This window comes from Pavona decussata, unplaced genomic scaffold (assembly GCF_977016875.1).
Source record: "Pavona decussata unplaced genomic scaffold, jaPavDecu1.1 SCAFFOLD_161, whole genome shotgun sequence".
Lineage (NCBI taxonomy): Eukaryota > Metazoa > Cnidaria > Anthozoa > Scleractinia > Agariciidae > Pavona > Pavona decussata.
In genome coordinates this window covers 3,340,787-3,363,447 of record NW_028145572.1, presented here as the reverse complement: position 1 = coordinate 3,363,447, position 22,661 = coordinate 3,340,787, and the positions used below count along the sequence as shown (strand labels likewise).

General features: G+C 37.2%; 2 protein-coding genes across 3 annotated transcripts; one reads left to right on the top strand and one right to left on the bottom strand.

The window, feature by feature from the left end:
* Window positions 1-1,560: 1,560 nt before the first annotated feature.
* Window positions 1,561-12,416, top strand: LOC146464841 (uncharacterized). 2 transcript variants are annotated; one of them, XM_085129133.1, is made up of 14 exons: window positions 1,561-1,700; window positions 2,225-2,293; window positions 2,860-2,898; window positions 3,749-3,808; window positions 4,042-4,482; window positions 5,063-5,095; window positions 5,654-5,671; window positions 5,766-5,783; window positions 6,067-6,204; window positions 6,857-7,279; window positions 8,245-8,425; window positions 9,190-9,407; window positions 10,049-10,186; window positions 11,116-12,416. In XM_085129133.1, the coding sequence occupies exons 1-14, from the start codon at window positions 1,646-1,648 to the stop codon at window positions 11,355-11,357; spliced, it is 2,073 nt and encodes a 690-aa protein (XP_084985259.1). In that variant the 5' UTR covers window positions 1,561-1,645; the 3' UTR covers window positions 11,358-12,416. The 2 variants fall into 2 exon arrangements, with proteins under 2 accessions (XP_084985259.1, XP_084985260.1); XM_085129134.1 differs by lacking the exon at window positions 5,063-5,095.
* Window positions 12,417-12,632: 216 nt separating this feature from the next.
* LOC146464840 (BTB/POZ domain-containing protein KCTD9-like) lies at window positions 12,633-22,611 on the bottom strand. The gene is made up of 13 exons (XM_085129135.1): window positions 22,474-22,611; window positions 21,066-21,190; window positions 20,788-20,831; window positions 20,106-20,168; window positions 18,962-19,016; window positions 18,384-18,439; window positions 17,695-17,823; window positions 17,158-17,225; window positions 16,765-16,857; window positions 14,861-15,010; window positions 14,507-14,612; window positions 14,104-14,237; window positions 12,633-13,783 (listed from the first exon to the last, which is right to left on the bottom strand). Exons 1-13 carry the CDS (start codon window positions 22,534-22,536, stop codon window positions 13,622-13,624), a joined length of 1,248 nt encoding a protein of 415 aa, XP_084985261.1. The 5' UTR covers window positions 22,537-22,611; the 3' UTR covers window positions 12,633-13,621.
* Window positions 22,612-22,661: the final 50 nt, after the last annotated feature.

Sequence of the window (22,661 nt, the reverse complement as noted above, 5' to 3'; positions counted from 1 at the left end):
AGATTTCTCTTTTTATTCCGTTCACTGGGATGATCAATAACTAAGTTCGTATGTAAAATACGTGTGTCAAAACTTAAATTAAGAAATATTCACCTTCGTTAAGCCCACTCAGTAGGGAGATAAGCACCCAACTGGCGTTATTTTGTAAATAAAAAGGTGTCAATTTATCTACTCACTCACAATTGTTTTCTCATCAGCATGTACTACATGGCTGTCAATGCTTTTCGTGTTTTTTTTTTTTTAATTTTCGGCATACAAACAAGAAAGCAAAGTTAAATAAACAGACAAAAGGTACAGTTCTCTCAAATAAACTCATGAAAGGATCCTGAACTTAGAAAAAAAACGTATCTTCCCCATAAGACCTCGCGAAAGGTCCGGACAGTTATTAATATCGCCCGCAAAATCATCTGAAAAGGGTAATTTTATATAATGATAATAATAAGAAAGTTGTTCCGACTCCGGCAAACTGAAACATTTTTAACTGAACTTTAGATGCCATCTAAAAATAAGCAGGATGGTTTCAGTCCCCTCTGTTTCAAAAATAAACAATTTACCTATTAAGGTGTTTCCCTAAATCAGTTTTAATTCCATTTCCCTCGTTATGAAAATTGAAGCGTTTAAAAAGTCAATAACTTTACTTACAAGCAGACAATTACACTTTGACAAGCTTAATCAACGCCACTTTGGACCAAGTGGTAATAATTTGGAGAGAGCATGTTCCTTTTTCTTGACGCTGATTGGCTGAGACGAGGCCTTGACTGGCAGTTGCAGGTACCAGAATGGGTTTTGTTTGTTTTTCTCAAGGAAGCTGGTGTTTGTATTGTTCTGAATACAGGCAAACTCCACCTTGTCATTGCGCTGATCGATACGGAAGAGTTGACTCTCTCCTGAGCGTCAACAATAGTCTGGAAATAAAACTGTTATGAGAATATTTCAGAACTACGCCATTCATCCGCAAAAAACAACATAATTCCTAAACAAAATTGAATTTCGAAAAAAATCATTAAAACTAAGGTGAAAAAGGCAATAAATCTTATGACTCTCTTGCTTTCAGAACGTTAATAATCGTTCTGGTAAAATACAATTTCTGGTTTTGTGATTTTGCCCGCAGGATCGTAAAACAGAGTAATTTGTTATCCACCTCGCTTGAGAAAACAGTCGCTTTAAGTAATGAAGGTAAAAATGTTTGATAGGTTCTCCCTTAAGATGAATGGTGATAAGATGAAAAGTCATTTTTCAATAAATTTCGCGATGAATATGTCCCAAACAAGTAAAGATATCACACATGCTTATTTTGGGTGAGCAAATGGAATTTGGTAGACCAAATTTAAATACGTTGCGGTTGCTCCGTGAAGTAAAGGAACGAGTCTTTTACCTAGGGTTACTTTAAACTCAGTATTTTAAATTGCCCTTCAAATAAAAATGCTACCGCTTAAGAAGTTAATTTTGAGTGAAATAACGCTGACCAGGGCAATAGCTTTATTGTTGTTTATCAATTTCCCCGGGTACATGTCATGGTTTTTAATTTATGATGATTTATTAATGACTTTGGTCCAATCCTTTGTTCTTCGACTACTGGTTTGGGATTACGAGGAGCGTTTAGAGCCACGGATTTCTTCAAACTGATTTATGTAATTTTACAGTGATGTGGAGAACGTGTGTATTCCTTTTGGTTGTCATAACTTGTTTAGAATTTAAAGGTAAGCTTATAACGGGCCTTTCGCTGCTTACACTGGCGAGCGATCAATCTAATGTCATTATTTCTGGAATTTGATTTTGCGAAGGAAAAAATTATTATATTTTCTTTATAATGGCTCCTGTTTCATGCCACTTACCCATTAAAATATTTTATAACGCAAAAGTCAACAGAGAACTGCAAGATTCAGCTTTAAAGTTACGTTAAAAAACAAGGGAAGAGAAAATTGTTAAAAGAATTCGCCACATATCCGCAACCTGTTGTTATCTCTACACTATAGTTGAATCCACTGGAAACATTTTATTCGTTGTTTTAATTTTAGTACGACTTCCTCAGCCAGGTTTGTGAAATTGTCGAATATTGAAACTACAAACGTTACAAACGTTTTGAGTTAGACCAGGTTTAGGAAGTTAAATATCAGTAAGTATCTTCGACTAGCAGTCTGTTGGTCCACCGAAATCATTAATATTACATGCGCAATGGCGACGCCAGTGTTGAGCTTTTTCTCCTTTGATTTCTTCTCTGCAGTCAACGGAAAATTCATTATAAAACCAAAAAGTCACAAGCTTAAGGAAAAATGGACAGATGACAAAGAATGTGAGTATTTTTGTAATGAACATCCATTTTATAAACATTTTTGAACATACGCGATGTTATTGTTATAATGCCACCTTAGATAACGATATTTGTTGTAGAAAATGGCGTGTGGTTGATATTAACAAAGTGTAGGAAAATTCTGGTCAGAGTTGAGAACTTCGGGGAAAATGGGGACTCGTTTGAGCGTTGTTTACTTGAGAGGCGTTATCGTATATTTGAGAATAGGCCCAAATAAAGGAACCCTACACTGCTTCATTCGATCAGTTTACCGAAAGAAATTCAATCCAGGAACATAATTAATAGTTAGTGACTGCTTCTGGTAGTTTCAAAGTGTTCAGTTTCAATTTTTCTATCATATTATAGTAGAACACAACTGTAGGTTTGTAAAAGATTTTGTTCTCTTTCGTTAAGAGATTTCAAACTTACTGATGAATTTTACTGTCTAGGAACAAATTGATCTTTTTTTTTTCAAAATATATTGTTCGTCCCCTTAGTTATAAAATACCACCATCCAGGCACGATTATTTCGCCTATGTTTAATGTATTTTTATTATTCCTCATAACAGCAAAGCATGTGAAGAGAGACACAGTTCCCTCGACAAACGGTAAGGAATCATGATGTCATTTTACATCAGATTTTGTTGATAAAACATTGTAACTTCCCGCTGTGCTCACAGACAAATGCTGTCTAAACATTTCCAAACTCTATCTTTCTACACCTACGAGCACAACAAAGAAGAAGAAAATAATGCCGGCCACAAGTCCCCATACAGCGGCGAGATCTTCGGTGTTGAAATTTGATTGGCTTATGGTCACGTGCACACGGAGAGCTACCGGGTATCAAACGTCAGTTTACGGAATATCCTACGTTTATCACTTTCAGATAACGGCTCCCCCGTCCCCTAAACCGAACACTAAGTCGCGACACCGGGAATTCAGTTTTCTACAGTTGTGAAACATCTCTGTTTGACCACCGGCGTCCGTGCCTCCGGCTTTCATCGCAGTTTAACTCTCATCAACTTTCTCAGTCTACTTTTCCACGTTATTTGTACTGTGGCTCAGTTGAAGAGTTTTTAAGGATGCGTTGTTCGAGAAGCAACATCAAAATAACTAAAATCAAAATTAATACTTGTTTAACCTATTTAGAACGGTGAACATTCACACGTCACCAAACGTCATGAATTTTTCACATATTTACCTGGAAAAACTTGATGTGGTAGGTCAGTTTCATTGAATCTGATGTTATCATGGCAACCAATATTTGAAGGCGGGGTTTTCAGAAATTGAAATGCTCCTGCTTTCAATGAATGAATATTAACTTTTCTTATGGTAATTGTCATATCTTTAGATCACTTTGGTGTATTTTTTATCAGTTTTTTTATCAGTCTTAATTCAACGTGGCGATCAGATTTGATTACTCTCCTGACAGTTTTCACTTTATTTATTTAAAATCAGGATACCCTTCCTATGGATCGCAGTACGCTACTGAAGCTAGCGCAGCTTATAACAGTGCAGGTATTTTACATAAATAAAAAAACTCATTTTATTTTACGTGATTCATTTCTAGTCATCATCATCATCATCAACGCCGTCAGTACCATCAGCATCATGCTGAAGCTAGTTACAATCTTGTCCATACTTATAATTATGTTTAAGATAAAAATTGTTAATCGGTCATCTCAAAGGTGGTAAGATGATATTCCACTAAGTTTACTTCAAACTCGCTAATCATAATCCATCTGTTTTAGTGTACGACACAGCATCTGCTGGTCAGGTCAAATCAGCTATGCCATATCCGGCGTCATCTCCTTCAGCAAGCCCTGCTGTCTCTACAGCACCCTCCGTAGCAGCGGCTGCTCCAGCCGCTGCTCCTGCCCCAGCTGCAGCCCCGGCAGCTGCTGCTCCAGCCCCAGCTCCAGTTCCAGCACCAGCACCAGTGGCTGCTGCGCCGGTTCCAGCACCGGCACCCGCTCCCGCTGCACCCGTCTCAGCCCCAGCTGCTTCGTCACCAGTTCAGGCGTCAGCTCCCGCCAGAGCATCGGTACCTTACCAGGCGTCATCTACAAGCTACAGCTACAACTACAACCCAGCACCCGCTCCAGCTCCTTACTACTCCTACCCTGCCCCGGCAGCCTACTCCTACCCGGCTCCTGCCACTGCCTCTGCCACTGCCGTGATCGCTGCCGCAGGTAAGAGGTTTAGAGCGCAATTGTGCTGTTATTATACAAATAGGAGAGGAGGGAACACTCAGTGATAACACGATTCCAAACATTGGGTGTGTTTAGTGTTCAAACCTTTCTGATTCGTGATGTAAGATTTCCAAAACAATGCTATGTATTTGACATATACTTCACGCAATGCTTCTGAATACAACGCGCTTTTTAGATTGAACGAAACTATGAAAAGTAGTTGATGAAGGCAGAAAACGCTCAACAGTTGCGAGAACTATTGCTCTATTACATTTTGTAAATCAACGTAAAGGCCATGCATTATTTTACAAGGTACAAAAATTGTAATCACCTCAGTGGTTTAACTATGGAATGGATTTTAGCTCCAATTCTCGCTCGCAATTCTTCTCATTTAGAGATAGTTGCTTTCTTTTATGTCAAAATTGTTTTATTTTTTAGTGAAAAAATTGTCATAAAAAGCCACTCATATCACCGAATGCACTTGCAATCAAAGCAATGTTTCACGATGCCATCGATCACAACACAATTTCACAAACAGCTCGTAAGCTGAGAGAAAAATGTATAAATTTTGTCTTTTCAGTGGCTCAAGTGGCTAAGTCGACTTCCACTCAAGGTATGTTTCGGCAGATTGAAAATCAACCGGACAAAAAACTGACGACGAAGCAAAACAACTTTAAAACGAGATCAATTAGAAAACAACTTTACAAAACGAAAACATCAATTACCGCATAAGCCACCGAAACTGCAACGGTATAGGTTTGGACAAAAGTTTAATGCTTAATAATTATACTTTGCTTTTACCATAGGTACCAATAAAAGGCAATGGTTATGAAGCCTGACAAACGTCTTTATGATATGTTTTTGTCAGCATTTTTGGTCTTCAGACCGTGCACAAACCCAATAGATTATGAAATAAGTTGGAGCAACTAACCAATTGAAACGTTCCTGATAAGATATAAAACTGTACTGTGAACATTAAAACAAAGGATAGTGCACGGTCGCGGGCCTTACAACATAAATTCTAGTACCACTGTTGTCATGAAAATGGTTTCATAACCAGTCCCTCAACTAACTATGCTTTAATTTACGATTGTGGTTGACCTACTTGCATGTTTCTCGGTTGTCGCTGGAGTATGTCTTTACCAATAAATTCTTTGATTCTGCCTTCTAGGTGCAGCCAAGGCTCATGGTACGTGGAATTTGTTTCAAAATCTGTTGTTGTTCTATCAAATTCTATTATATATTCACAGTTCTTACTCACTTTCTTTCTGTTTTGTCGACAGCAAGAAGCAATACTGCAGGTACGTTTACGTAAGCCAGTTCATGAGGCTTTCCTTGTCAGTACATTTTGTTTAATTGTTGTTAAGGTGTAATACTTAAAAACGTATAATCAAATATTACTGACATATACTCACCCGGAAGTTACACATTTCCTTTTTCCCCCTTCTGACGCTGGTAAGCCGCTGGACAGTGTAACAAGAGTTCTGTCTCAAAATCTATCAAACAAAGAGAGCGTTTAACTTCCTATTGACTCGGTTCATTTGTTTAGTTTTCACTCATTTCAAACTTTCTTTATTTTATCAGGTGTATGTATGGATGATGACAGAGCAAACAACTTCTGCCTGAAAGCAAGGAACCCATGTTTCTGTGAAGAAAATCACCACTTCATGTACAACTACTGCAAAGATTCCTGCAACTGGTGTGACTCATCTGAGAATGTTGGTGAGTACATGAACACAAAAAGTCCCTGTTCTGACAAGATGACAGTTTTCTTTCGCAGATGAATCCAGCTTCACACAATGGTCACTCGTGCGTGGCCCAAGATGTACATACTCCAGCTAACGCTTAGATAATTAAAGTTAACTCTAACTTACTAAGGTGGCGCAGTGGTACCATGTACAGTTATCAGGTGTGACTGACCCTAACGAAGCCGCCTAACTGGTGCACACTCCAATCCTGCGCGGTGTCGGTGTCTTTTGGCGAAGCACTGTGCTTCGGAAATGAGTAAATATGTGCTAAATGTGTCATGAGTTTTTATGTTCTCACCACAGTCAGCTATTCCTTGACAGTTCTACTGTTTGGCTAGTCCATATATATAGATCTGTATACATTACGTTTGGCAGTCGTAGAACGTGGAACTCGCCATTCTTGAAAGTTATGCCCGTGTATCATGGCCAGGAAAAAATATTGAAATTAAGAACGGACTCGGAGTAGCTGCATTACTCAAATGAAAGAAAAGGGAAAAGACAGCAAATTTACGTGGAACGCTAAAAAGTGTTCAATGACTAATTCAAGATCCAAAGAGAACATTCTTAAGTAAATTCATACTTATCCTGTCAATCCTGTTTATATATCCTGTTTATCCTCACAAAAGGACACAAGTTCTGGAGAGTAGTAAATGAAGCTCACCTGCCAAGGTCCTGGGTAATCAATCAAATCAAGTTCTATACAGACAAGCATGCAAGACATCCCCTCCCAACATCCGACGCCCATAAAGCTTTTGCCAGCTCAAGTTACCTTGGATACGAACCCGGAAGTGCGTTCGACAACAAGAGCAGCACGTATTGGCTTCCTAATGGATGGTATGATCGCGGAGCAGGGGAGGACTTCATTGGTTATGAATTCTCTGATCCCGTTGCTATTAACTCTATCCGTGTTGTTCACCAATCTGGGCAAGGAAATGTTGTTTCCAAAAAAATGTACGTGGAAGCTGCTGACGCTTATGGCGGACCTTACACCACCAAATGGATAATTGAGAATAATAAAGGATACAGCAACAAAAGATTCAACAACAAAAGTAAGTGTTTGGTTATAGTTACATTGTAAAGATTCAATTCCGCCTAATAGATTCGACTGGAAAGAAAAGGTAGTTGTCTCTTTGCAGCCGACATTGTGGTCACATCTTAACTGAACGTACTAACAAATCATCAAACCTTATCGAAATTATTCGTGAAGTTATCAAATAATTTAAAAAATATTGTATATGATATTAATATGATTACAATATGATAACTATAAAAAACTATCAATTATTAAACCTGCCATTGTAGGGAGATAAGTGGCTCGTTTTCGTTATTGTGGAACTCTATCGTGTGTCTGGTTTAAACTGATAAATTCCTTTAATAATATTATTTAGAGAATTACGGCCAATCCAAAACAATTCGCAACATGACAATTTCAGCGCTTGAATTCGTGTTTTCCAGTGTTTGTCATCAACTGCATTTTTTCTCTGCGTCTAGTTACAAGATTTCCGGCGAGTTGTATCGGTTGTGTGTTTTAGCTTTAAGTTCGGAGTTTAAACTTGTTCCTTGTTTTACCAGCTTTCACGTTTGACCGGCAAGATTTGATTTTTCGATATTTAATAATTTAAACTTACACTTAAAATAAAATGATGTTATCATTTGCCAAATAAGCGTTTTCATTTAATAAACCGTTGGTTACAAATAAGATAAATTATAATTAACAAACTTCATTCCGTCTCAATAGGCCAGTTCCGAGTTGCTTTGAACCTCATTATAAAAGCGAGGGTTAATGCAAAGTTTTATTTTCAAATTTAGGTTTCATTCATATGCAAACAAAACTAATTTTCACATGAAAAACTTTGCACTTAACCTCGCTTTAGTAATGGGGTTCAAAGCAACTCGGACATGGCCTATTAGCTTCTTGACATTGTTATTAAGAGGAATGAAAAGGCGCCAAATATTACTGGAACTGAAAAGGAAATCAAACCTCTCACATCTGGCTGTATGTTATTTCCCACAGTGTGTCCTCTGTTCTGGAGACGCTTTTCAACAGACGAGGGTGTGTACTGTTTCAAGTTGAACACAGATTTCCTCACCTGGCACGAAGCCAGGGACAAATGCGCTGAATATGGTGGTGATCTCGTGTCCATCAGAGGAGAAGAAGAGGCAGACTTCGTTAAGAACCAAGTTCAGTTGTGTGGGTATGTTCTCCACCAGAAGTATACACTATCAAATGAAATTGAAAAATCGTAAAATTCACTTTAACAATGACGTCAAAAAATAAAGACGTCCTTGGAAAAGCATGACGGAATATTTCAACTTGAAAAATCAACTCAACGGCTTCATCCAGAAACTTAGTGGCCCTTTCAAATTACGCCGGATTGTTTTAACTTAAGATTTTTTTATATTTTTATAGGTGTATTTTTTATCATATGATATTCGATTTAAAAATCATGATTGTATTGTCATACGCACGCTTCAAAATATGTGACATCTGGGATTGAGTCCTCGTATGTGATATTTTGTTTCATTTTACCACCATCACACAAAATGTTTTATATACTCTTTATGTTTTGGCGCCTTTTTATTAAACCTTAAACCTTTTTGAAAAATACAACCTACTTACACAGTACAGCTCTCGGCACTGTATGTGAAGGTGTTGTTAACGCGCGCTCTGTTTCGTTCTAATCTAGTCTGTTATGCATGTTTCGCTCAGTTGTTACATAGCCCTAACAGTTTTTCAAATATTCTGTAACTGACGATGTTTGTAACATCGAAACATGTCTTACAAATTAAAAATGTCGTAATCTTCTTAAAAATTACGATTTGTTTTCTGCTGTCTCGACCTTTTAGTCTGTTAAAATAGGTATGTTGCCGTTCTTGTGAGGCTATCTTATATTTCCAGCTAAATCAAAATTACGTGGCTAATGACGTGTTGATCAAGATTCTTCTCTTATATTTTTAGATACACCTGGATTGGACTCAATGACGTGAAAAACGAGAGCGACTATCAGTGGAGTGATGGAGCCAACTTGACCTACAAATCCATGAGTCCACAGATGGACTACATGAAGGATGAGAGAGCTGATCAAGAAATGGACTGTATAGCATCCGATCAGAATGGCCAATGGACAAACTTCCACTGCGATGATAAATTCTACTCCCTCTGCAAGAAAAAGCTGAGTAAGTACATCAATTACATTGATCAGATCTGTACAGGCAACTGTTATTTAAGGTTGATCTCTAATTTTTGATGGAGATCAGTTAAAGACGGTGCCTACTATTGTTACTGCGCATACGTTCTGCGCATCTCGAGATACTCAGGTTTCCTATGGGTGGTGCCTACTAATATAGGGATATTTTTGCGCGCTTTAAAACTATGCGAAGAACGCAAAACTTAACAAGTGATTTTGGTATCCAAAAAGAAAATTGGGGGTAACCATGCATTTTTCAGAGATAATAAAGCTTCAATTTGGAAAAAAGCGCCATACATTGCTTTGTATTTTGCTGCTTTTTAGAATAACTGTTGCTCAGTTACTTCTAAAAAATGCGTGGTTACCCCCAATTTTCTTTCTGGATTTCAGTAGCCGCTACTAAGATCTGCTTTTCCCGCATAGTATAGTGATAAACCGCGCAAAAATACTTCGCTATTAGTAGGCACCGTCCTTAAGTGGATGAGACTCCGCAAGGCTCGAATCAGGCCGTCTGTTCTTCTCTCTGCAGGAGGCGAGACTATCAGGCATTTTTTTTTCAATCAGGGCATGGCACCTTTGAAACAACTACAATAAAAACTTAATGTTTGTTTCATTTTTGTCTGTTACTAGAATCAAACAATGATGACGAGGACGATGAAGAAAATTATGACGCTGAAGAAAGCATCCACAAACATCACAAACATCATATCAAGTATCACACTCTGAAGAAAAACAAAGTGAGAGAACACAGCAAGAAAGTTAGCTTGGGTGAGTAAACTGCTGCAGGAGTCAAAAGCCTGGTGACCCTCCAAACATCATGGAGCGACCACATGTGACTGGTTATCCGTTGACATGACAATATTTGATCTACGGTCTTTTGTCTCCATATTTAAATTAATGAACCGGACCATTAAGTTGAATTCTATAAATAAATGTAAATATATGAAACATATAATTTAAACTGCGGATGAAAGATCAAATAGAAGAAAGATCCTCGCAGTATCTAAGACTAAGATCAAAGAATAGCATCAAATAGAAGAAAGATCCTCGCCGTTCAAGCCTGAATTTTTTTTTCAGGCTTTCTTTTCGCAGCTGCTTAAGTTGCGTAGTCACTGCGAGGATCTTTCTTCTATTTGAAGTTGAATTCTATTATAATAATAGCACTTCATTTGAGTGCTTGCTTGAAAAGCCTCAATTAAGTAACTGCTTAATTGAGGAACGACACTACTCGGTAGCATAATAAATAAAAAGCACTAAAACTTAGCAAACGAAACAATGCAGTTAATTAATAAACGTAATTGATATACATTACCAAACTAAATACTGTGTACAATGCTAACGTACATACAACATAAAGCATTAAAATCAGTTTTATATCCACGAAGAAGAGTTCTGGTATGGTTCCTACTAAGTGCCAGAAAATCTTGTTGTCTTATGCTGTTGGTTAAGTGAATCGCTCTTGCTACTCGACTTGGTTTTGACTTAAAAAATGACCCAAGATACCTAACAGAGTTTTTACTATACCAAAACAGTATTGAAATGAGGCTGCACGAAATCACTGTTCCTAACATGACAAATATAAGGAACCTTTACAGTCAAATAGATAAAAAAATACTTCAAGGTATGTTGGTTGATCAATACCTCTTTGAAGCGCAAACTTCAGTCAATATACTGATGCATACTGATTTTTTTCGCAGCTGAAGAGCTTAAAGAAGCTAAGTCAAACAACACCGAAGAGGAAGATGAAGAAGAAAGCGACGAAGACGTCATCCGTGAGGCTGTGAAAGCTCAAAAGAGCTCCAAAAACAGCGAAGAAGAAGATGAAGACGAAGACGAAGAGGAAGATGAGGACGATTCCGGTTCAGGTTCTGGAAGGTCGGCCAGCGTTATTCCTGACAAACCCAGCAAAAGATCGCCCCACAAAGTTTGGGAATTCTAGAGCTCTGTTTTAATTTTCATGGTTAAGTTATAGAAGCAATGTATGGAGGTTGCAGTTTCTTTGGCCTAAAAAAAGGTTAAAGATATCATATTCACAAAAATAGAATCCTATGGATGTGCTAGGTTTTCGAGAATATCTTAGACGTGTGGGATAGTAAAAAGAAATTGCTGAATCGGTAGATGGACTTGTGTCGAAAATTGCTTTTATAACTTGATACGTGAATTAATTAGAATAGAAAATAGCTAATGTTTACAAAAAAGGGAAAAATACAGTATTTTGTTGGCCGCTTTCAGTTTGCTCGCAAGGAAGAAAATGGCACAATTCGAGATAAACCGATGCAGTATTTCATTCATTACTAATCAATGGCTTTCGTTATGGAACTCAGCTTTACCACATGAGTATTTATGAAAAGATAAAAGATTTTGAAAACGCTTGCTACAAAGACTAAGAATATTATTTCTCTGTAAATTTATCAGATCGAAGTAATGCTTTCCTATTTGTCTCAATCTTTCTTTCTTTCCTTTTTTTTTTTTTGTTAAGACTTAGTATTACACGAATATGTGGTGAAAGGTATCAGATTATATCCCATGAAGACTAAAATAAGCATGCCGGGAAGTTCGGAGCATCTCGTCGTCAGTAAGCAGTCTTCGTTATGCGGTATTTCGCTAAAGTGATCGTGGGCGCAGTGTATTGAAAAAACACAGTGCTCGTGATAGTTGCGTTTATGGGAGAAACCGTAACTTACTATAGCAACCACACACGGCAAGCGTATAGTAAGCAAAAACGGTAACCGACTTATTTACACGACGTCAATATAATTTCCAAACTGTTGCTATCGCTTATCTTAGTGTATATTTTCATTTAATTTTGCTCTAAGAATTTTTGACTGAAAAATCAAAATAAGCCACTACATCAAGAGTGGCAAAAACGACCTACACCGTGGTATACTAAGGTACTAATGTATAACTTTTAGAGCCCTAGTAGTTATTGATTGTAAATGGCATATTTATTGCTCCTCCTGAAAGGTTAAATAAAGATTTTTATCACAAAATAATTAAATGGCCCACTTTCGTTATGGAGTATTCTTACTGAGTGTAAACCCTCGTATACTTTTCCAACTACCAAGCAATGAGTCAATTTTTTCATTCAAACTTTTATCGTTCGGGGATCGAGTACCATGAAGCGTGTAGATTCAGGGTTGGATACACGCTGAAATTTCATTGCTTAACTATATAAACACGTTCGCAAAAAATAATAAAAAAATACTAAATCAACTCGTAATAAACAGTTTTGTGTAGAATTTTTATTACTATTTTTATAGCAGTATCACTTGCGAAGTTCACGCCAGTGATTTTGTCCTTGAGTAGAAATTTCGGACAGTGAAGATACCATCACACGACGGACTAAACTCGTGCGAGTAAATACATGTTGTCATGTGTGAATGTGGAAACATCAAGTGGCAGACATGTTGCCAAACTGTTGGCTGCAAAAAGGATAAGTCTTAATTCTTTCCCAACCACGTTTTGGAGACCAGCAGTAAGTCTTCCATTTGACATGTGAACGATTGTTAAGCATGTGCCGTTGACTTCAAACGTCAGGGAGAAGGATACGGAAAGAATTCCTGCGGGCAAACTGGAGCGTAAGCAATAACTGGGAATGTTTGGAGATTTGATGTGTGAAAGCACGGGTTTGCCAAGCTTCCTGAGTTATCCAACTTCAGTTTGCCGTGGCTATAAACAAGTGGACACTGCCTTAGTGTACCACGGATATATCTAAGGAGAAATACTTTCCTAGTTACAGTCTCTGAATGACTTAACTTAAAAGCGATTTCACGAGGACAGTCCTCGTCTAGCAACAAAAACAGCTATCATTTAAGGATGGTTCCTAGAGAGACTCTTTGCACTAGCCAAAGCCTATTTGCAAATGTTTGCTGAATTGTAACTTTCAACCTCCATCTTGGAACTGAGTTCTTATTTCTAAAACGGAGACAGGAACTCATTTCTGCAGTGCAGTTGACAACAGAATCTCTGCGACTACCTCGTGACGCGGCGTCACAAGAACGGTGTGGCACAAAAGACTGCACCAGGTTTGAGCAGCAGCTGTGGAAAACAGCATCGTTATTGTGTGTGAGTGACTGTAAACTTTAGCCTTCTTATCAGCCATATGCTCGCTACTTCGCGTTTGGCAGCCGCCGCGACACATCATGACTGCAGCAATCTTTACAAGTTCAGCTTTCGTCCCAGACCATCACTTGATTGGTGACTCTAGGAGTCTGGGGCTGAGGACACCGTGAGCGAGCCTGGTAGCTGATTTCTAACAAACGCTGTCATGTGAAGTGGCCCAGTGATCTCGGCGATCGTGGCTCCTGTGATGTTCGCACCCCGGAGATTTGCGTCCTGGAGATCACACCCAGTTAAATTACAATTCTGTAAGAAAGAAAATCACAAAAACCAACATTTTTTTTCCTGTCAGTAATGTTTTGTTGTGATTGGATGGCAAACCTTGCGCCGATTTCTAAACCAATGAAAACCAAGATCAAAACCGATCATGACACTGCTTGCGTGCGTTTTCCCGCGCTTGGCAGCGGCTGCATATATTTGCTTCTGTCTGTTCTGATTGGTTAGATTGATTACTAATACAATCAAATGAAAATTGCTCTAAGGGTAAGTTAGTCGATCGAAGAGAAGGAAGCGATCATGTCCCAAACCATCTTTCAAACGTCACTAATTTGAACAATAAATCTGACCTCTAAATCAGCGCCCGCTAATTCTGCTCCTCGTAAGTTACAGTTTTGCAGGTTAGCGCCCTTGAGAGTGGCAACGCGAAGGTTTACATTCCCCAACTGACTTCCTTCCAGGTCTGAACCTTTTAAGTTTACACCTGCAAATGAAGAAAATATTGAGGTTTACGAAGAGCACTAATTGGGGCCGGGGTCACACTCTCTAGATCGAATTGAAATTTAGAAGTGTTGGTTTTGACTGCACTGTACAGTGTTCGTTTTTTTTACTGCAAACTGCACAGCCCGAGTAAACAAAGGACGTTTCGCGGTGAAACCTCGAGACAAGAAACGTTGTCCGTTTATAGACGTCAACTGAATAGAAATTTCGATTTATTACACGTTAAACAAGAGGAGCATACAGTATTCTCACCTTCAAGATGAGCTCTGGTACCCGTAGGATCTTCAAAATTACACCCTCTGAGAGAGGCCCCTTCCATGTGGGCCCTCTGGAGACGAGTACAGCTCAAAATTGCACCCTGAATAACAGAGGAAGAATTAGGAAGAAACGAAGAACCTGGAGTCTTACGTGAGGAGCCTGACACGCCGCAAGCGACTTAGCAACTACCTGGAATAAAACAAAATTCCCATAATATCCCTTGATCACAAATGACTCTGCTGTTACGCACCATCTTGTACATGTACATGTACATGTAAACTTGACACAAAGATTCCTAAACTTCTTTACACTACACGTGTACTTCTATATATTCTTAAAAGTACTTACATCCATGTGTGCTCCGGATAGATTAGCTCGCTCCAGGCAGCAGTTGGATAGGTTCGCATTAGCAAGGTCTGTCTTCCTAAGGTTTGCCATTTTGAAGTTAATAAACCGAAGATCAAGTTTGGAAAGATCAGCGGAGTCTAAATTGATTCCCTGTTGTATTGAAGAAAGAGAGACGAGAATAAACTTTTAACAACAGCTCAGGTGATAATTCTAAGCCTGCGAGAGTGCACTCGTTTATTCCGCCTTTTGTTTCGTGACCGATGAAACAAAACTCGGAAAAGGCGTCTTGTACGATACGCGAGAATATAATATTAAGCAGTATCAATAAGTCTTGCTCAAGGAAAGAGTACATCTGAATTTCAGAGTTCTTTTAGTTTGGAAAGTGAAAGCATGAAACTGTGTTTCTTACGGCTTCTGTGCACTTTTATCAGAAAGTATGTTACATAAAGAAGGTTCAAAGTTGAAGGCTTTCATTCCTTTTGGCCAAAAAGCCTGAAAAATGCTCCAAGACAAGTTTGGAGCTTTAGCCGAAGAGATCGCGCCGGCCGGTTCACCATGTACATCAGAAAATTTGCTAAATTCGGCAGATTCTTTACATCAGTAAGTTCCTTGTAAAGGACGTTTTTTACATCATGAAAATCAATAAAGCAGTTTGGTAATTTTACTTCTATAAATTCATTGTGTACATTTTTTCCAGGAGGTTCCTTAGAAAAGTTTCATTTTATAATATATACATGTAGCAATGTAGGGAGCAGCATAGTTTCTATTACCTTATTCGTACTAATTTTCGCGAGGCTTTAATTTCGCGATTTTGACTCGCTAAAATTAGGATACGCGAAAATTAAACACGCGAAATTTAATACACTTCTATAATTGCTTTTATAATTGCGTTTATAGCTAAATGGTAATTGTCAACAGTCTATTTATCTTCTATTTCAGCACTTTCTTCATCCGAATCACTCATTTCTTCTTCTTGTACATGTAGCTCTTTCAAAACATCTTTTGTGTAGTCATCGAACTGTGTGGCATAGGTGTTTAAAATCATATTTTTACAATTGACTTTTACAACTGATAAGGCCTATTAGGCCTTATCACGGTTTTCGACGCCATTTTGACGGGTAGGCAAACACGTCTGAAATTACAGTGTTTGTATGGGAATCCGATGTCAAATAATTTTCACAAAACATCGCTTCTGAAAAATTCATGAATTGGAAACTTTTGGAACTAGGGAAAGGATTTTAAGAAAAAAATTGGAGGGATCTAGCTGTGCCAGAAAGCGTCCAGTCGTGTTTAGAACTTTCCATACATTTCCCTGTATTTTTTCCCGCGAACCATTTTTAGTAGCAGTTCACGGCTGGTTCGCTATACAGACAAATGTATGGAAATTTCAAAACACGACTGGACGCTTTCTGTCACAGCTACATCCCTCCAATTTTGTTCTTAAAATCCTTTTCCTAGTACCAAAAGTTTCCCATTGATGAATTTTTCAGAAGCGGTGTTTTATGAAAATTATTTGACATTGGATTTCCATACAAACACTGTTATTTCAAGCCTGTTTGCCTACCCGTCAAAATGGCGTCGAAAACCGTGATAAGGCCTATTGACTTTTATTTTAAAGTACAATATTGCAGTAGCATTTGATTGATTTGCAGTATTTGCTTGATTTGTCTGATTATCACTCTACGTCTATTACGTAATTGCAAATCATGATTGTAAATCAATCGTTATTTAAGTGATCATTCAATAAAAACGGTTTTCTAAGTCTGTTTTTTGTCCATTTTCGCGAAATTAAATGTCCTAAATTTATGATTTTTTGCAAAATCGCGAAAATTAATGCTCGCGAAATATTCGTGTTCCAAATTCGCGAAATTAAGTGCCCGCGAAAATTAGTACGAATAAGGTACCTGGCAGCGAAGTTCACAGTTTGAAGGCGTTGATAACAAAATCTTAACAAACTCATTCCTTGAGAGAGGAGCATCCTCTGACTTATCTGTAGCCTGTGAAATAAAAACAAATAAAACTACTTTTACATCAATTGAGACTGCAGATACCAACAATTTCCAACTGAAACTGGCGTTAATTTTGCTTTATATTACGTTTATAAGATATTATGGTAAAGCATCGATATGAATTAATGCCTTCAAGCTTAAATTATTGGGTGAATTCTAGAAACAAGTATTTTCAAACTAATCAATGATTAGTGAGGATGAAAGACTACTGATGAATGCTATCTTCAGTTGTTAACTTCTTGAATTACATTGCAGACATTATTATGAGACACCTGACAAATACAGCACCTTCACCATCTCTTCTAACTGCTCTAAGATGCTTGAGATTCCAAAAAACTTGGCTTCTTCTAAAACACCTGTAAGAGACATGATTTTTAAATGAGTTATACTGAATGGTGTCCCACTGATACAGGCAAGAGGCGAGCACAGAGTAAAAAGCCTGACAGGTGTGACGTGAGCTGTTGACTTGATAAATTAGATGATAACCAGAAGGCAGTGTTCCAGACCAGGGAGGAGTCCGGCTCAGATCATAAAAATGCCAAAGCTGGCTCCCTGATGCGAATACTGAAAGGTGAACTTTAGAAGACTAGGAGAGAGCCACACCTATTGAGCCCTTCAAAATTCTTTATTGACTCCCTGACTTTGAAAGGTACCTGGAACACTGAGAAAGGGATTTGGGGAGAACCACATCTATTGACAGCTTCAGGTTCAAAGGAACTCGGAAATGGCCTATTCCACGACCTAGCTTAGCTTTAAATGATTGATGGTTGCTACTAATTCCTGTCCCATAGATGTGTTTGTTTGAATAGTTCAGTTGCATGTTACCTTCAGGATTGATGCCATTGTCCAGTATAAGCTGGCCGTTTCTGAGGTAATTAAGGATTGGTTCAAAATACACTGGACTTCTATCAATGAGAAAAGCTCCAGTTGGATCTGTGATACTGCTCCATGATTCTGTTTGAAAATAAATAATAATAATAATAATAATAATAATAATAATGATAATGATAATGATAATGATAATGATAATGATAATGATAATGATAATGATAATAATAATAATTTATTCACTTTATATTGTGCATTTTCCATGACAAGATGATCAAATGTGCATTTAATGCGCATTTGATCATCTTGTCATGGAAAACGCACAATATACTATAATTACAAAATAAAATAATTACAAAATAAAGTATGATATTTTTTTTTATTTCCTTCTTAATTCCATTGAGATCTTTTAAAAACATGTTTACTTGTTTGCACTGTTGTTATTAGTAAACTCTGGTAATTGAATAGATTCAACACAAAGGGTTAATATGGGCGCCTGCAAGGATGCAAGTCTAATTAGAATACAAAAAGAAAAATGACCAGAAAGAAGGCTCTGACAGAGTAAAGCAAACTGTGGAGCACTTAACAAATGTAGCACTCTTCATAAATTCTGTGCAAAATATGTTTTTGACACATTAGGGTATTGTTAAGAATCTATAAACTGAGCTGTTCATTTAGTCACTGACCTGCTGGGGAGAACATTTTTGCCAACATGCTGTTTGGTTCATTCATCAATGTTGCTCTAAAGAAACACAACGCAATCCCAATAAATTATGCCCTCGCTCTTAATTAGACCTGCAATCACCAGTGCAAACAAGGGATTTCTTTAAATTCAACATTCATTTTTATTAGTGACTGAGCACTTATTATTTTCATTTTGTTTTGAACACCTGGCAGTGTGGGAAAAAACGGAACTGAGACTACTAATAATTGATCCCTATCTCATGGACCTGTGGAGGGTTTATATGCAGTTGATGTGGTTTTCTGTTAATTTCAGTGTAGGACAAACGCTCGCTCTTGTAAAAGAGGCTCATACATGTATTAGCCAAGGGACAATGGCGATTGTTCTACTGCTCAAATGTAAACTAAAATTAATTGTAAAGTTTTTCTGTCCAATAAAAGTTGATGCAAAAAATAAAAAATAAATATAATGACAACAACAAATAAACAAACAAACATTTAATGTATGGCCACAATTTTTTGAACTGCAGGTAGTTGTATATAATGCTGAGTTTGTCTGCCTGTGGTATTAGTCACTCTGTACCTTGTTGTTGTAAATATTTGACCTCCTACATTGAGTGTCACCCAGTCTGTAAATGCTGAAAAGAAAAACTAATGTTTGGTTCTAAAAGTCACTAATAAAATATATGTAACTTACAATGCAGTTCCAGTTGTATTGTGTATTCCGTGACTGCAACATGATGGTGCTCAAGAGACATCAAATTATTATGACTTCATTATCCTTTTGATACAGCTTTTACTGTCATTGATAATAATCATTTTTACCACAACTGTTTCTAATCTCGCAATCTGATTGGCTAATTTTCCGTTGTCGATAAGAGGCTAGACAACGCTGCTCGCGTCAATCAGCGCACGGAAATTTTGACAGTTATTGCAAAATTTTTCTTTGACGTTGATATTGTGGTAAAAAACAAATCGAATGTGGTTTGGCGTTGTCTGTACTCTTATCGACAACGATATTCGTCATCACAGTGGTCAAAATTTGTTGTGGACTCACTCGGCTGTGCCTCGTGAGTCCACAACATTTTGACCACTGTGATGACGAATATCGTTGTCGATAAGAGTACAGACAACGCTAAACCACATTCGATTTGTTAAATTGTGAAAATTTGGCCTATTTTACCCCTGCCAGTGGTGGGTAATCAAACACGCAATCCTTCCAAACTGTTGATGCTTGGTGAAGAGTATAGCCTACTTAAGGCTATTGTCTCTACTTAGTCTAGCAGCATGAATATGCTCTTACAGTTTGTGACTGTTTGGAAAGTTCATAACTGATAGAAGTATTGATCACCACTATTATACACTGTATGAGCCTAAAGTCAAATGCAACTACTCAGAATGTTAAATATTAACCACTGGCAAGACTGGCAAAATATGGCAACTTGACAATGAGTCAAACTTGACTACCCTGGCTAGTGATTTAAACATGACTCCAGCCTCGTTCCCAGAGTCTCTCCTCCTCACTTGGACGTGAGGAGAAGACACCCTGGGGATGAGGATGACTTGACTCAAGCTCAAACTTGACTCACGCTAAAAATTTGACTTATTGCTGTCAGCAATTGACTCAAACTTGACTCGTGCTTTACACTGACTAACAGCAAAACTCTGGTGATCATATTACTGTAACTGATATTTTTTATACAACTGTAACTGAATGTACAACTTACATTTACTCCCATTGATAGCATGAGCTTCACCATTCACTGGTCTGATGTGGAGAGGATGTGGCACTAATATATGATATCATTATAGTCAATTAATTAATATAATTCAATTTATACTGCACATGATATGCCACAAACTGGCACTAGTCAAAGAACACGCCTAAAATACATGAAAGCCTGTAGTAATATTATTATAATTGTGTTCACAATCACAATGTCTGACCACTGGGACAATGTTAAACATAAAGTATCTTAAATTGTTATCATCATAATAATAATAATCATCATCATCATCATCATAATAATAAAATATTGTTCAAATTAAAAAAAAAAGATGATAGAATTCAAACAAGATAATTACAGATTTGGAGGGCATTGTATTACTTTCTTTGTCATTTCTAGAAGGGTCTCTAAATGCCCACCTATTAATCTTGTGTCATGGGTTTATGAAATCAATCAATGAATATCATGGAACAAATCAGCTATAAATATAACAGAATTAAAAAAGTTAAATGAAATTCAGCATTTAATCAGCCCTACTTGACTAAAAAAAATAGAATCATAAGTTACATCATTATAGTATTTTTTATGTTGCAAGTATGATGGTACTGGTTTAAAATTATACAATGTAAATTAATGTTTTTCAAAACACTACTTCTAACATTAAAAACACTTCACTTCATACCCATATCAGGAACTTCTGAAGAAACATACAAAACTTCATCATCTCTGAAAAAAATTTAAACGAACAATTAAAAATGAAATTTTATAATAAAGACTGCACTAAAATTTGACAGAGACAATTATTTTGTCTTTTAAAGTTATTTGGCTTCCATTCCACCTGGAAAATGCTAGAACTATGACAGGCAGAAATGTCAACTGAGCTCCAAGTTTGCTATTCTGTCTGTGAATTAATAATACAATGTTTAAAGCTTCAAAAATTAATTGCACCAACTCAGTAACCTCATCAAATCAATATCATCAATCAGTCCTCCATTTTTCGTATAAACTGCGGCTACTGGCGGAAGTCCAAGCCTGTTCTGGGCTGCAAGGAGGAATCCTTCAAAAGTATCTGGAACAGCTATCACCTTTCAAAAGCAAACATTACAAAGGTAATTTATGGATTAAATTATCGCTAAAAATAAGCTGACTGATTACCATGTCTGAATACTTTATAACTTTTCAAACAGGCTTGGTGATTTATTTATTTAACTTTATTTATCCACAGGCAAAACATCAGGACTAAGTAAATACAGTGGACTCCCGATAACTCGAACCTTCAAGGGAAATTGAAAAAGATTCGAGTTATCGGGAGTTCGAGTTATCGAGGGTAAAATTGTATAGAAAATGACCTGAAAGGAAAGGAAAATTGGCTCGAGTTAACGCGAGGTTCGAGTTAGCGAGGGTTTGAGATATCGGGAGTCGACTGTACTAAAATTGCATTTAATTTAATTATATTATTAAAATACTAATCTACTACTAAGTTAAATTTAATAACAACCAAAATAAAAACAAAAACAAGGTGCATGCTTTCCATGAATGCAGTGTGAATTAATTAATCATTATCGAAGAGGAAACCCCTACAGCCGGATTTGAAACTAGCAAGAGATTGTGCTTGCCGCAGATTGATAGGTAAGCTGTTCCACAGCAACGCACCACTGTAGCTGAAACTGTTTTTCAGAAAATTGATGCGGGGAAGTGGGGCAGCTAGTTTGCCCTCACAATTCGTAAGAGAATAGGTAGATATTGTACTCCTATTAGTAAACGTTGATTTCAAATAATCAGGGGTGAGACCATTGAAAGATTTATAGACCATGGTGACTGTTTTTAGATCACTTTGAAAGTTAAGTTTTTGCCAGCCAAGTCTAGCAAAGAGATCATCTGCATTGGCATCATATGAAGAAGAGGTTAAAATACGCGCAGCGCGATTCTGTAGTTCTTGTAGTTTAATAGAAAGAGATTTATTGCCATTCCCTAGTACGACACGATGATCGATGTGTATGTTTTGCTTTTATCTTGTTTGTTCAATTTATCCTGAACATTACCAGGTTTTTGTTTACATCTTTCCTTGCTTAGCCTAGCAACACTTTTATGAAACAATCACAACTATATACATGTACGATGTATACGAATTTTCACAAATTTTTAATTATTTATTTATATAAAATTGTCCGCTCAGCTTAAACATTCGTAATCGTAATGAAAAATAGGAGTTACTTGACTGAAAGAGATTTCAAGAGAATATTTGGGATCAGTCAAATATTCACAACTGAATCACGCTGAAATCAGGCTAAATCATGACCAATGCGATATATAAAAGAATCCAAGTGAAATTTTTTTATAAACAAAAGAAACTGCACTGAGAGCTTACCTTTCCTCCTGTTCTGAATCCTTTCGCAAATATAGTTACTCTCTTTTGAACATATTCTGGCATATTTCATCGGTTTGAAAGGGATTTTTTTTAAAAAATTAACGATTCATCAAAAAATGTGTTTGCTTTCCAATTAAGATAACTGACAGGCGTTCTTTGTTTGCATTGAGAGATACTGGGCTCTAGTC

Coding starts and splice junctions, on each gene's coding strand:
- LOC146464841 (XM_085129133.1), top strand. CDS start 1,646: ATGTGGAGAACGTGTGTATTCCTTTTGGTTGTCATAACTTGTTTAGAA. Junction 2,899..3,748: donor CACAGTTCCCTCGACAAACG/GTAAGGAATCAT, acceptor ATTTAAAATCAG/GATACCCTTCCTATGGATCG. Junction 10,187..11,115: donor CAGCAAGAAAGTTAGCTTGG/GTGAGTAAACTG, acceptor TTTTTTTCGCAG/CTGAAGAGCTTAAAGAAGCT.
- LOC146464840 (XM_085129135.1), bottom strand. CDS start 22,536: ATGCCAGAATATGTTCAAAAGAGAGTAACTATATTTGCGAAAGGATTC. Junction 19,017..20,105: donor TGCTATCAATGGGAGTAAAT/GTAAGTTGTACA, acceptor TTTTCTTTTCAG/CATTTACAGACTGGGTGACA. Junction 14,613..14,860: donor TATCCGGAGCACACATGGAT/GTAAGTACTTTT, acceptor TCTGTTATTCAG/GGTGCAATTTTGAGCTGTAC.